General features: G+C 41.1%; 1 protein-coding gene across 1 annotated transcript in view; it reads right to left on the bottom strand.

Annotated features, from left to right (window-relative positions):
• RUNX1T1 (RUNX1 partner transcriptional co-repressor 1) overlaps window positions 1–14,762 on the bottom strand; it is a 144,719-nt gene that overhangs the window by 41,307 nt on the left and 88,650 nt on the right. The window contains 2 exon segments of the mRNA XM_081874331.1: window positions 1,577–1,827; window positions 13,539–13,720. Of these exon segments, the coding sequence (XP_081730457.1) occupies window positions 1,577–1,827; window positions 13,539–13,720 (433 nt within the window).

The raw sequence follows: 14,762 nt of genomic DNA, 5'->3' as shown, positions 1-14,762 counted from the left end.
CACTCCATCCCAACAGCTCCCCACACCCTATTCAGGATGGTCTCTTTGCCCACCAAAAAGACTTTTTAAGGGGAATGGGAGCTGGAAGGGACAGGAAAGTCCCCTTGCAAGAGCTTCTTTCCACTAACAACTGGCGTTGTGGTCTAAACCACTGAGCCTTGGGCTTGCCAATCAGAAGTAGATAAATAGGTACCGCTCCAGTGGGAAGGTAAACAGTGTTTCCGTGCACTGCTCTGGTTTGCCAGAAGCAGCTCAGTCATGCTGGCCACATGACCCAGAAAAACTGTCTGGGGACAAATGTCAGCTTCCTCAGCCAGTAAAGTGAGATGAGCGCCACAACCCCAGAGTCGTTCGCGACTGGACTTAACTGCCAGGGGTCCTTTAAGGTAGTCTTACTGTAGTCTTACTGCTGCAGTGCTTAAAACTGAAAGAAAGGGTCTATATCTGCTGGCCTCTGTTCCACCTGAAGGAGTTATTTCAGGAAAGGACAGAGCTCTATGATGGAGCACATTCAATCTCTGGCATCTACAGGTAGAGCTAGGGAAAAACCTTGTCTGAAATTCTAGAAAGGTGCTGCCAGTCAATAAGAAACTAGAAGAAGAAGAAGAAGAAGAGTTTGGATTTGATACCCCGCCTTTCACTCCCTTTAAGGAGTCTCAAAGTGGCTAACATTCTCCTTTCCCTTCCTCCCCCACAACAAACACTCTGTGAGGTGAGTGGGGCTGAGAGACTTCAAAGAAGTGTGACTGGCCCAAGGTCACCCAGCAGCTGCATGTGGAGGAGCGGAGATGCGAACCCGGTTCCCCAGATTACGAGACTACCGCTCTTAACCACTACACCAAACTGGCTCTCACTAGGTGGATAAATGGTCCAACTCAGGGTAAGATTGCTTCATATGCTTATTTCACCACTATCCAGTTTCTAGACCTCCAGCACTGATTGTGACTTGGTCTCTTTCTAGAACACATTGGCATTCAACATAAGATCTGCTCCAAAAAATAAAATAAAAACCCAGCTGAAACAATGATTCTATAACTAAAACAATGGCATTAAATGGAAGTGAACAGCAAGAGGGCAACTGAACTTTCAATAGTTTATGGAAGTCAATCGTCTTAGGGCACAAACTCCTGGGAATTCCACTGCAAATTGATGTGGAATTAAATGGAAGACACAAATAAAGCACATATATTGCTTTGTCTAATTTCCTTTTATTTCAACGGGCCATGAAAGATGCATCTATCCGGGGGGGGGGGGGGCATAAGAATAAAATAAATATTTCTATGCCTTTCTGAACCCGCATTTTTTTATTCAAACATATTTTTATTCATGATTTCTGGCCATCCCAGAAACAGGAATGTAGAAAAGGCAGAGCAGGTCTAAAGTGCAGCATTCCTACTTTCTAACTCTGCAGGGGCGGAGAACAGGGCAATTTACTGGAGGGATTCTCTCCCCTACCCATCTTCAGACATGCGCTGCGATCAATTCATGGACTGTATTATACATTTCTCCACTCATAAAAGAGTAACTGAAGTTTGATGCCTATGTAGAGCAAACCAAGAGGAAGAGCTTTGCTTACCCATAGGTCTGTTTCTGTCCCTGAGGTCCCTGTGGTTGGGGTGTCTGTATGAGTCCCTGTAGTGGTGGGCAATGGCCATATCATCCAAACGGTAATGCTGAGGTGGAGGCGGAGTGGGGTGAGGCAGACCATTGGGCTGGTAAGACAAACCATTATTTGGACTGTACCGCTGGCCTGGGCTAATAGTGCAGGGCCGCTTGCTTGGATGCTCTGAGTGCAAAGGCTCTCTGTCAAAGCCATTTTCTTTGGTTCTAAAGAAGAAAAAGGGCAACATGTTTTGCGAAAGAGTTACAGTCATACCTCAGGTTACAGATGCTTCAGGTTGTGTTTTTTCAGGTTACGGACCAGCCGAAACCCGGAAGTACCAGAACGGGTTACTTCTGGGTTTCGGCGGTTGCGCATGCACAGAAGAGCTAAATCGCGCTTTGCTCATGCGCAGAAGCGCCGAATCGCAAACCGCACGTGCGCAGACGCGCCACTGCGGGTTGCGAACATGCATCTCACACAGATCACGTTCGCAACCTGAGTGTCCACTGTATTTCCTCCCTACAGGGAAGGTGAGTGTAACTTTCATAGCACGTACAGTAGATGAAATACATTTATTCATCATGGACATTTATTTCAGACTCCACTAAAAGGTGGGCAAACACAGGATTTATTTCAGCTTGTTCCCTGCTTTGCTTTAAAGCTGAGCAATAGCCACATTCATAAATTGGTAGAAATCCTTTCTGAATGTCAGCATCTTACAATTTACTAGAGTCACTTTTTTCTTCTATTGCCCAATGCATGGGCGCATAGCCAAGAATATTTGGCTCATTTGTGACTTTGCTTCTTGATAACTTTGTCATGATCTCCTATCAGAGAACGATCATTGCTACTAATTTTTTTTTTTACGGTCTTTCTTGGAATCTATAGATAAAAATCTCTTTCAGACTTAGAGAGTTATTGACAAGGGTTTAAATCCTCCAAAAACTGTGCCATCAGGAAGAGTACTATCAAGTGCCATAACATTAAAAGTGTTGGTATTTTTTAAAAACATTCATAAGAGTGAAAGATCAGTTCTTTACATGTAAACATATACCAAACCTTAAATGAAAACTGAGAATTCTGTGAATTTTTTTCCAGGGAAAAATATAATAGAAATAGAAACACTTTATTTGAATTGCATACTACTGATAAAATGCAGTAATATCTTTTACAGAATTATGAAAGCTCTCAAATAAACAGCATGCAGACATTTCTAGAACAAAAAAATTATGATAGCCTAATAATAATAATAATAATTTTGCATGGGAAATATCATTAGTTCTCTGCCAAACATAACACATTCCCATATTTGCATTTCAGAGATTTTGCAGAGGCATTTTGGAAGCCCCATATATAATGGTTGTTCTTAAACTGTTTGTATAGTAGCAACTACAGCACAGGTGGGGGGGGGGGAGGGAAACCCACTGCTGTTGATATAACTACAACTTTTCCTACATGGGTTATGATAGGCGGAAAAAGTAAAAGCACAGGGTTGAAAGGAAACCATGTCATAAAATGTTTATACAACAGTACTTTTAAAATGGTCATGCTGCTTTCTGAAATTGGATCCTTTCAAACAAAACTGCCATCCTACTGCACATACTGCTATGCTACTTGGAGAACTTTCTGTGCTTTTCCCTCTTCTCATTGTATTAAGTTGCTATTACCCAGGGAGTGGTGGACAATTCTACCTTTGATATGCCTGTCGACACTAGCAGAAATGAAAGCTTTACCTTTGAAAGAAAAGAAATCCCCCACATGCTTTTCTGATAAGAGGATATCATGCAGTTAAGATTGTGCATTTGATTGGCCCAACTTAGACTGATGGAACTAGATTGCAATGGACTGAAAAATCTGCATTGCAGATAACAAACTGTTTATAAAACGTAAGGATAATAAGCATTTTTAAAAATGCTTTATTTATTGTTCTGGGTTACAAGTGGCAGAAGGTACCTGAATCTTAACTTTCATCTATGCAGATTTTTGTGGAACCTGGAAGCTTTCCCATTTCTATACAAACCTATAAATAAGCTATACAAACCAATAAAAGCACCACTTCAATTAACATACATTGGATGAATCTGATTTTGTTATACTCAGAGCAAACCCACAGAAATAATACCACTGACCTGGGTGGGAAGCCTTTACCACGTGGCACAGCTCTGGAACCGCACGGCTGGGGCAGTGGGGGAAGAGATGCTTGGTGTCTCCCCTTCCCGGCCATGCTGGGATGCCAGCTGGATCCTGTCCCATGGACCTATCAGGCCACTGGGGGGAGAAGATGAAGATACTCCCACTGCTTTTCAGGGGGTGGGCTGCTGTGGGTTGCCCTCTTGGATGATCACTGCAGGATTCACCAAACACCCATCCAGGAGGTGAACGGGCAGGATGAACCGGACCTTCCTGTGGTTTATTGGCCACCATATTTAGGCCCAGGGAGGAATTTGCCTACCTCATAGCAACTGTCACAACTTTGGCAGATAAGACATTGGGTTGGATCCTAAATTGAGCAGGTACCCCATTAAAGGGGTCTAGGAGGGGTGACTCTGTCCAGGAGCCCATCGGGGGCCAATGGGCCAAAACACCTCTCTCAATGCCAACCCTGAGCAGGGTTATGGCACCTGGTGCATGTCAGGGGCAGCTCCCCACTTCAGGGCTTACCTCAATTGGTTTATCAACCAGGAGGGAGGCTGCTTGATATTAGATTCATGCCTAATGCCTTGGCCAAACCAACTGGAATCTGTAATCAATAGAGTTGTGGCCTATTTCAACCCAAATACCAATCTCCTGTGTTTAGTTATACAGTCTGGCCTACAGCACACCGCGAACATCCTGTACCCACACCAGCAAATGGAGTTATGTAAGTCATGACTAACTTGTCAATTGATTTCTGTAGGTTTTCCCTGACTATGACTTAGGCAGGGAATGCAACTTCTATCCTTTGGAACCAACTTGGCCAAACCATTAAAAAAATTGCAATGTGGAAATGATTTATATGTGACCACTACTGAGACAATATTCTTAACACCTTGTCACGCACGACTTTTGAAAGGAGACCTATAATTAACAGGGATGCTGTGAAAGCTGTTATTTTTCATGCTTGAAGTGAAAATTGCATATTCACACGTGAATAAAAGTCTCAAGCAGGCTGCAGGGTTTGTGAATAAAACAAAAATGTGCAGGATGTTCTGCTGTTAATCTAAAGGTGATCAGCACTGGGTCTGCTGTGCCTTTGCATGGAAAGCAACGCACCAGTTAAGCCTGGCTGTGACTTCGATCACTCTCTCTGATGACCATCAAAAAGTGACTACTGTTCTATTTTTATCTTGTAAGTAATTACAAGCACCATAGTTAGGCTCAGTCTGCTAATAAGAAGGAAATTCATGCTGCCCATGCTCAGAGAAGCAAATAATAGTTGTCATGTGCCTGGGACCTAAAACTTGACTGGCAGTCAATCATCTATCCTCTGTTCTGCTTAACTGGAGGCATCAGGGATTGAACCTAGACCTTCTGCTTGCAAAACAAGTGTCCTATCACAAAGCACTAACAAGTTGCAGGGCACATTTCTGATTGGCTGAAGCAGAATGCAAGACCAAAGAACATCTCCATTACAGGAACATGAAAAATATGGTGGAGAGGATAGGGACAGCAGCCACTAATCCACATTTGATTTAAGTCTGTAGGAAATGGATGAAATACCCCTCACAAACAATTAGCTTCCAAATTCAAGTGTAGTGGGTGTTCAGTAGACAGGAGGATGTATGGAGAATATATTTGAACTATTGTCTATAATTGCCAAGGTGACTGCTGTCCACCTATGGAGATGGGGGAGGATTATTTAATTTCTCACTAGAAATTGAGCCTGAGTAATGCTACCTTATTCTTGTTGGCAAAATGCAAATAGAACAATAGCTTATTTTACAAGGTAATCAAATGGCGAATGAAGGTGCTTTTAAAATGTGCAATGGTGTGCAATTAACGACACAGGAATATCTTAACATTATGGAAATTGCACATCCACTTTTGTGGATAAGTGTTCTGAGCACACAATGTTCTGGAAGAAAGACAAATGTATGTTGACAATAAGGCAAGTGGAGAAAAACGAATTTGAGAACTGCTGAAAACAACACAACAATAATTGTTCTTATTGCCAAGACCAACAATCAAAAAAAGGTCAGAAGCAGGAAATTAGTCAGTGAGGCAGTTGGAGCATTACAGGATAAAAGAGTTTCTGCCAAAGGTGTACAGGGAAATTGCAGAGAGGCTGAAAGGATTTTGTGCTTGGCTTTGCTGCGAAAGATGTAGATAACCCATGCATAGGCTGACTTTTTTGAGGAGATAGTCTGAAGGACTGAGACAAATAGACATGATCTTCTACGGCTTACTGGCAACTAAAAAGAACAAATTGCCAGGACCAGATGGCATCCACCCAAGAGAACAAATCAAATATGAAACTGCTGATCTTCTAACAAAAATATGTAACTTGCCTCTAAAATTGGCCTCCATACTAGCAATGTAAATAGGTGTTACATTGGAAAGTAGCCAATGTAACACCTGTTTTTTAAAGGAATCCGGGAAATTACAGGCCAGTTAGCTTAATGTTAACATCTTTATGGGTAGATTAGAGAAGCACATTATTAAAGATAAATATTATCAACACATTATTAAAGATTCTGCCATATCAAGCATGTAGGAGAACACGTCTAAAGAAGATCCAGCATGCCTTCTGCAAAGGGAAGCCCTGATTCACTACATCGTAAGAGCTCTCTGAGTGTGTCAGCAGCATGTCAGTCTCACAGACACTGTAATCTTGGATTTCAAAAAGATTTTTTGTCTCATTCAACTTAGCAGGACTGGTTATTGCAAACAGTAATAGGAATAAATGAACAATTATCAAAGTGGAGGAAAGAAAGAAGCTGTACTGGAACCTGTAGTTTTAAAGTTGTTTATAAATGATATGGAATTAGGAGTGAACAATGAGGTGGCCAGGTTTGTTGATGGCACCAAATTGATGACACCCAAGCAGACTGTGAAGAACTTAAAAAGAAACACACCACACTGAGTGGATGGCCAATTTATTTATACCCCCCAGAATGGGGCTGGGTGGAGTAGCATTCCAGTCCTTGAACTAATTTTGGGACTAATTTTGCACCCAATTGAAATGGAAGATCTTGGGGGAAAGCACAACCAACTGGAAACTGAAGAAAGGAAACTGGATAAACACTGTCGCTGCCCCCTGCCATCTTCCACATTGCTGGTGCAAACCCAGCAGGGCTTTGTTTTTGGTTATTTCTCTGTCTTCAGTTCTCCTTGGGTTAGGCATAAATATATCCACGGCACAATGCTATGCATGTGTCCTGAGAAGTAAGTCTCAGTAAGTTCAATTGAACTTGCTGACAATTATGTAGGTACAATATTCCAGCCTCAGGTTACAAAATTCAGTAAATGAATCCCAAATATCCACAAAGTTGCCTCATCTTTGACATCTTTCCTTTGTTCTTATAAAGCAAGGCAATTTAGCCAATTGCACGCACATTGTTGCTATTCATTATACTATATCTAGAAAGTTAGGTAATTAATATATACTAGTTAGGGGCTACAGTTATATATGTAGCAATTTCACTATATTCTTTACATATGTATTCTTTACATATAAGTTCCTTGGCACGAAACAGAAGAAAAAGCATTGGATCAAATGTGATGGAATAGTCATTATGCCACTTCCCGAAATAGGGTAGAAGTTGGGGGGGGGGGTCATTTATAGAATGAGCAGAGCATTTTTCATCTGGCATGCTATGCAGTTAGAAAAAAGAAATATATGTACATATATGTGTGTGAGTGTGTTGCCTCCTCAGGTGTCACTCTCTTCTCTCATTCAATGACTGATGGCTCCCAGTATTATTACAGAAACAGATTGATCTTTTTAATGAGCTAGTTTAATAGACTCCAAAATCTCACTGTGGCTGCTCATCCGTATCAGACCATATGCACCAAGAAAACATTCAGTGAAACACAGAGTTCTGTTGGCAGGCTGCTCCTACAGTAGACCAGGGTATATATAATATTTAAGTTGCTAAATTATAGTATATTATATTAATTGTATTATATGTTTTTCCTGGTTGTCCACAAACCTTTGTAAGAGTGGGTACATGCACAAGGCAGAAACAAGGAATATTGCATCTCTTTTCAGCCTTCATTGAAGAGGCAGCCCTGAATATGACAAACACCAAGGAAGGGTGAAGGGTGGGATTTATTAGCTTTATTTTAACTAATTTCTACCCCACCTGCTCAATTTTTAAAGTGGGGGGGGGCATTTCTCACTAGGAACTTAAACTCAATAAAAATTATAATGTCTAAATGCAAGTATTCCATCTAAATACAATATTGGATAGTAACAATTTCCAAATCCAACAAAGTCACAAAAATTGGTTAAGAAAAAGAACAGCAAGCAGAATTAAGCTTTATCCCTTCAAATCGTTTGTTCTCTTTAATTTATGAGTTGCTGTCCACATGCATCTAAAGGAAATCTACAAACGTATCATAAAAACAACTTGATGGCATTAATAGATCAGCAATAAGCCAAGTCTCTGCACTTCAATAGGAGCAGCTTTCTGCAAGTATGTGTCACTATCGAAAAGGTCCTGTTTCCTACACAATAGCAAGACTTATTGAAAGATCTTTATACTTGTAAAGGCTCATCTGGGAGAAGTTTCTCTTCAAAATATCCTGGACCCAGAATGAATGGAACAACATGCAATTTAGCTTACACAGAGATGATAGTCATTCGGCAACTTGAATACACTTCTCAGCTTTTCTGCCTAGCTGTAGTTAGGTTTTGCAGGTTTTGAAGCACTACAGAACCTGTAAAACCTGTTTGAGCTGAGACAGTAGGAGGAAGAGAAGGCTATCAAGTATGTACACTGCAACATCAGACTTATGCAGCCTGCCATCTTTAAAATACCTCTTCAGCTTGGTGAAAATCATAAACACAGGCTTGGCTAGAGTGGTTTGTTTCTGTTAGGGGAAATTCTTCATGGCAGTACTATTTATAGCCTAGTAGAAAAGTGCCGTGTGAGAAATCAAGAGTCATTCTGTCTCTGCAAACCCTTGTGCAATGCTATGCAAGAGCTCTTTCCAAAATCTCTTTATGGCTCACTAAAGTTCATATTTGGCAGCCTGCAACTTCCTTATTCACCAGGTTTTTCATGCTGCAACAAAACTCTAATTAGGGATGGGGGAGAAATTTGGTTCGGTTGGCATTCACACCTCCCAAAACAAGATGTGAACCAAAATGCAGTAATTAAAACGTGCACTTCTCTAAATTTTGTGATACAGTTCTCCAACCAAATAGTGTGTATACAAGTACAAATATTAGGGGAAAGTGAGCACCTAATAGTGAAAAATATGCAAAATACATTATATTAGGGGGAAATGCTTTCAAAAATATGTATGGTAGGCAAAATTGCACATGAAAAGGTTTATGTTAGGGGGAAGGTGTACTAGAATTTTCATTAGGATATTCTATTTATTTATTTATTTATTTATTTATTTATTTTGCAGATTGATGCAGAAACATGGATATCTCAAATGTAAGTCTGGAAAAATGTGAAACAGGTACCAAAACTGACAGATTTGCCTAACCCTAAACCCCAAAGCAGTATAGTGCTGCAATACAAGAAGTGTTCTGATAGCACTTGTGCAAGAGTTCATGAAATGATGATAATACATTTTATATTTCCAATCTTTGGATCCAAGTCACTGTAGACTTCCAGTGCTGCCACCAATGGTAGATATTAAAAAAAAAAAACTTCCCAGTACCTGACATTCTCTTCTGGGTTTATTTTATGACACAGCCTCTAACAAGACTAGGACATCTCAAACACCAGGTAACCATTGTGAACAGATATTGGGGGTGGTGGTGGTGGTTGGAATCCATAAGGGATGTTCTAACACCAACATGCATGTTTTTAGAAACTGCAGTGTGTCCAGACATAAGCACAGAGTTAGAAATCAAACTGAAATTTATGTTGCTTGCCTAAACAAGGATAAACACATCATGGAAAACGCATAACAATGGGAAAAGTTAGGCAGTGACATAGAAATCAGTGAACAATTTTGATGCCATAATTTAAATTTGCCAAAAGATTATCACACCTCCTTTTGTTCAGTAAGATTGATTGATCGATCTAACTAACTAACTAGATTTATATACTCCTAGATTGTAATGAAACCTCAAAGAAGTTAGCTAAGTTATGCCCTGCAAGGATGGTTTCATATGGTTAACTAATTTGGATTCTCAAATTGCAAGATAGTCTGAAATGTTCAGACTGCAACAGGATTATCTCCCATCCATAAGTCTGTGGCATAAATATTGTGACATCTTGGGCCATGTCATGACCTAATTGACTTTGGATCCAGTTGGGTGAGAATTCTCCCTGCTTCTTTTATTCAAGTATTCAAGTAATCTTGGTGTGCTGTAACATCCGGAGTTGACTATACAGAAGACAATGGCAGTGTAATGTCTAATATTTAAATGGATCATATATACTGAACTCAGCTTAAAAGGTGAGCATCAACAATTAAATTACTTATGATTGCTGTTGATTAAATAAAATCAGTTTCCCTTCTAGCTATTCCAGGAGCCTGTGCCAAACATTGCTCAGATATCTGAACTTCATTTCCTTCTCTTTTGATTTATGCTTGTTCAGAAGGAGTCATAGGACAGTGCTTTTAAAAATCATGAGGAGTAAACTGTGGTCGCCAAAAATAAGCCGGAAAGTGGAAACTAACTACTAGTCGTAAGAACAAGGAAAATTGAAAGCATAAGGGAAAACATTGTGGCTTATCCTTAAAATCATCTAGAGCAAAGAAATCAAATGCAATCTTCTATAGATAAAAATAAAATAAAAATACTAGGGCTTGATCCAGTCCACTGAAGGCACAATAGTTTACACAGAATTCCGGTAGGCTCTATTATTACTAGTGTTATTATTTAATTAAATTTATATACCAGCCTTCATCCGAGGATCATAGGGTAGTTTACAATATAAAACCACAAAAATACATGCTGTAGTTACCAACAAAACTATAGCTCTCCACAGTTTAAAAGGTCATACATAGATTGTTTAATTAGTCAAAGGCCTGGAAGAAGAGGTATTGTTTTTCCTGGTGCCTAAAGATATATATAAAGGTCCGTATAGTTAAAGCTATGGTTTTCCGAATAGTGATATATGGAAGTGAGAGCTGGACCATAAAGAAGGCTGATCGCCGAAGAATTGATGCTTCTGAATTATGGTGCTGGATGAGACTCTTGAGAGTCCCATGGACTGCAAGAAGATCAAACCTATCCATTCTTAAGAAAATCAGCCCTGAGTGCTCACTGGAAGGACAGATCCTGAAGCTGAGGCTCCAATTCTTTGGCCACCTCATGAGAAGAGAAGACTCCCTGGAAAAGACCCTGATGTTGGGAAAGATGGAGGGCACAAGGAGAAGGGGACGACAGAGGACGAGATGGTTGGACAGTGTTCTCGAAGCTACCAGCATGAGTTTGACCAAACTGCGGGAGGCAGTGGAAGACAGGAGGGCCTGGTGTGCTCTGGTTCATGGGGTCACGAAGAGTTGGACACGACTAAACGACTAAACAACAACAAAAGATATATAAAGAAGGCACCAGGTGAGCCTCCTTGGAGAGAGGATTCCACAAGCGGGGAGCCACAGCAGAAAAGGCCTGCTTTCGTGTTGACACCTTCCAGACCCCTTGTAGAGGAGGCACACGAAGAAGGACCTCGGATGATGATCACAGGGTCTGGGTCGACTCATTTGGGGAGAGGCAGTCCTTGAGTATTGTTTTCCCTTTACACGTTTACACGCAGGCAGTGCTGGGGCATGTTAGGGGGAGCAACTACCACATCCCTATATAGCATTCCTTTTCAGCTCAGTGAAAATGATATGTGAGCCAGGGAGCCGGATTGGGATATAGATGGCTGGAAGAGCTTTTTAAACCAGAATAAAAACCATCTCTCCCTCTCCTGGCCTATATTGAATGTTTTCTTAAGACAAAAACACGAAACAGAGACAGTGACAGTCATATCTGGAATCCAAATGATCTGCTAGCCACTTTAAATGTGCATGCAACAAACCAAACAATTTGTTGGCTAGTACCCGTGAACAGAGCTCCATTATAATCCTAATTATTTAGGGGCAAATTGTGCCTTCAGGCTTATCATGAAAAAGCAGAGTTCTCCACTGATTACTGATAATGGAACATTCTGTTGCATTCAAGCATAACTTAGTTAATTTATTTTAACTTGATTTTTATCCTGCCCTCTTCCAACTATAAAAACCAACTACATTTCTATCAAAATAAAAAGCCCAGCATTCTGCAACAAACTCTGTCAATAAATTCATCCCGCCTCAGTGCAATGGGATGTCACCAGAGCACTGGCAGATGCAACTAAATACAGAACAGAAGATGCGATTGTATCAAATATGCTACAGGGCATTCAGTTGGACAAAATCTGCAGGTCCAAATGAGTTGTTTTGTGCTCTGTATCGCAAACACTGGCTTCACCTTGTATGCAAATTCTTGGGCAAGTTTCATCTTTTTTGAAATGAGTATCTGGTTTGCAGCAGAATGCAGTGTGATCGAAAGAGTGGCTACTAACACAGATGGAATCTGGATGATGTCATCAGTCGCTATGGACCAGAAAACTCTGTAGACCAACAGAGGACCTGCCTTAGTGGGATGGCATTGGTACCATCAGCCCTCCTGAGACCATCTGTAGTAATTTCTTCTCCCACCCTGTGGTGCTAAGAGCCAGGAATCTGACCTACTCCATTATTGACCACTACAATATCTATCGTCTTCATAACTGGCATGGTCAAACCTGCCAAACAGAATTGACTTTGTTGTGCAGAATAGATTGCCATAGGAGCTAACAGTTGCAGACCCTTCCAGAAGAAGACAGGCTTTTGGGAAACAGGTTCAGCTTCCCGCTCCCTCCACCCAGGTAGGGAATGTGCTAATTTTGTGACTGTGTGAAAGATGGAACAGTTCAGACTGGGACTACAAAAGACCCATGGAGAGCTGAGTTGCTCTCTGGGAGGATCCTAACAAATCTGCTGCAAATGTGTTACTGCTGCAGATCTCTATTGTCTGCTCAGCTTATATACAAATATTACAAACACCATAAGCTTCCTATGAACTCCTTCCAAAGGTAACTGAACCCTGCATGAGTGCTATACCTCTGAAACTTCTCACTGCTTAGAAGTAGAGTGTACATGTGTAGCAATAAACAAACAACCATTGCATTTAAAAAGGTCCCAGGTAGAGTTTCTGGTACTTTGGATTGAAAGATCTCAGACATTACAGAAAGATGTTAACCTGAGATCCCAGAAAGTCTCCACTGGCCCAATACCGTGACTCAGAACAAGAAAGCTTTTGTTGCTGGTTTTTGTCTCTCTTTTACAGATCATCTTTTACCCGCAGAATCAGCTCAACTTCTTTGGTTCCTGAGAAGGACAAAATGGCGCTCTTCCCTTGCGCAGACAAGCTGACATGGCTAGCAGGTGACACTGATCCTGTGACAACATTCTCCACTACACCTGAGGAGAGCAACCTAGCTTAAGGGCCACAGCTATGTGACACACAGCTCTGTCTTCCAATAGGCATTGCTCCCACTGTCTGAGACTTCATTCTGCCCAACCCTATAGAGTCAGCACTCATATATTCATACAACAGTCAAAGGAATATCTTGACCCACTGAAAGTTATTTACGCCATTTAAATAAAGCAGGGACCTCTTTTCAGTGTGCTGGGATACTGGTCAAGGAATAATGATTACCCAACATTCTGATGCAACAGGCAAAGTGGACCTCGCAAAGCTCAGCATGCACCTTTTCATTACAATGTCATAGAAGCCCTCCGAAACGTTTACCTGTCTGGAGTTCGCCTCTTCCCGTTTTCGTTCACATCGAGAAGCAGCTCTGAGGAGTCAACAGGTGAGGTGGTGCTGGCATCCAGAAGCAGCTGCTCATGCTGAGCGAGGTACTGGGCGGGGTTCTGCTTGGCCAACCTTGCACAGTGCAGGAGCTCCCGCTGTAGCAGGGGCAGATTGGCCTGAAAGATCAGAGGAGCAGCATCACAACATACACCCCCATTAGAAAGCACCCCCTTAGCCTCACAAGCACAAAGATACATTTACACACACACACACACACACACACACACACACACACACACAGTTCAGCTGTAATGTATGTGTGTGCCATCAATTTTGATTTTAATTAATTTTTATAATGTTTTTATAATGTTGCACTGTTTTAGTGTTGTTATCTGCCCTGAGCCCGGCTTCGGCTGGGGAGGGCGGGATATAAATAAAATTTATTATTATTATTATTATTATTATTATTATTATTATTATTATATCTTTCATAACCATTATCTTTTGCTTCAATCCTCAACATTTGTACCAGTATTTTTACCTGCAAGCTCAGAATACCTTCAATATACCTGAAGGAGCGTCTCCACCCCATCGTTCTGCCCAGACACTGAGGTCCAGAGCCGAGGGCCTTCTGGTGGTTCCCTCACTGCGAGAAGCAAAGCTACAGGGAACCAGGAAGAGGGCCTTTTCGGTAGTAGCGCCCGCCCTGTGGAACACCCTCCCATGAGATGTCAAAGAGATAAACAACTACCTGACATTTAGAAGACATCTGAAGACAGCCCTGTTCAGGGAAGTTTTTAATGTTTGACATTTTAATGTATTTTTAATCTTTGTTGGAATCTCCCAGAGTGGCTGGGGAAGCCCAGCCAGATGGGTGGGGTACAAATAAATTATTATTATTATTATTATTATTATTATTATTATTATTATTATTATTATTAGCTACAGCTAGAAAATCGGTTGGGTAAAACAGAAAGGGTTTACTTCCCAGTAGGTTAACACTGGGCTGTTGGTATCTAGAAACCCACTGAAAACAGGGCTTCTTTAGCAAAGCAGGGCTAGGATGCGAGCAACAACAACCAATCTCCTCTGTGACCATCTGGCCCTTCTCCAGCTGCTATGTACCGCTTCAGGCATAAATAGGTTAAAGCACTGAAAGGTTTTTATTATTTTAAAAAAAATGCAGCATTCTCAAGGGATGTGGATGTCTCTCCCTTT

Source organism: Podarcis erhardii (assembly GCF_964252035.2).
Source record: "Podarcis erhardii genome assembly, chromosome: 8".
NCBI classification, from domain to species: Eukaryota; Metazoa; Chordata; class Lepidosauria; order Squamata; family Lacertidae; genus Podarcis; species Podarcis erhardii.
Note: the sequence above shows the minus strand (reverse complement) of the source record. Positions and strands in the feature narration are given on the sequence as shown.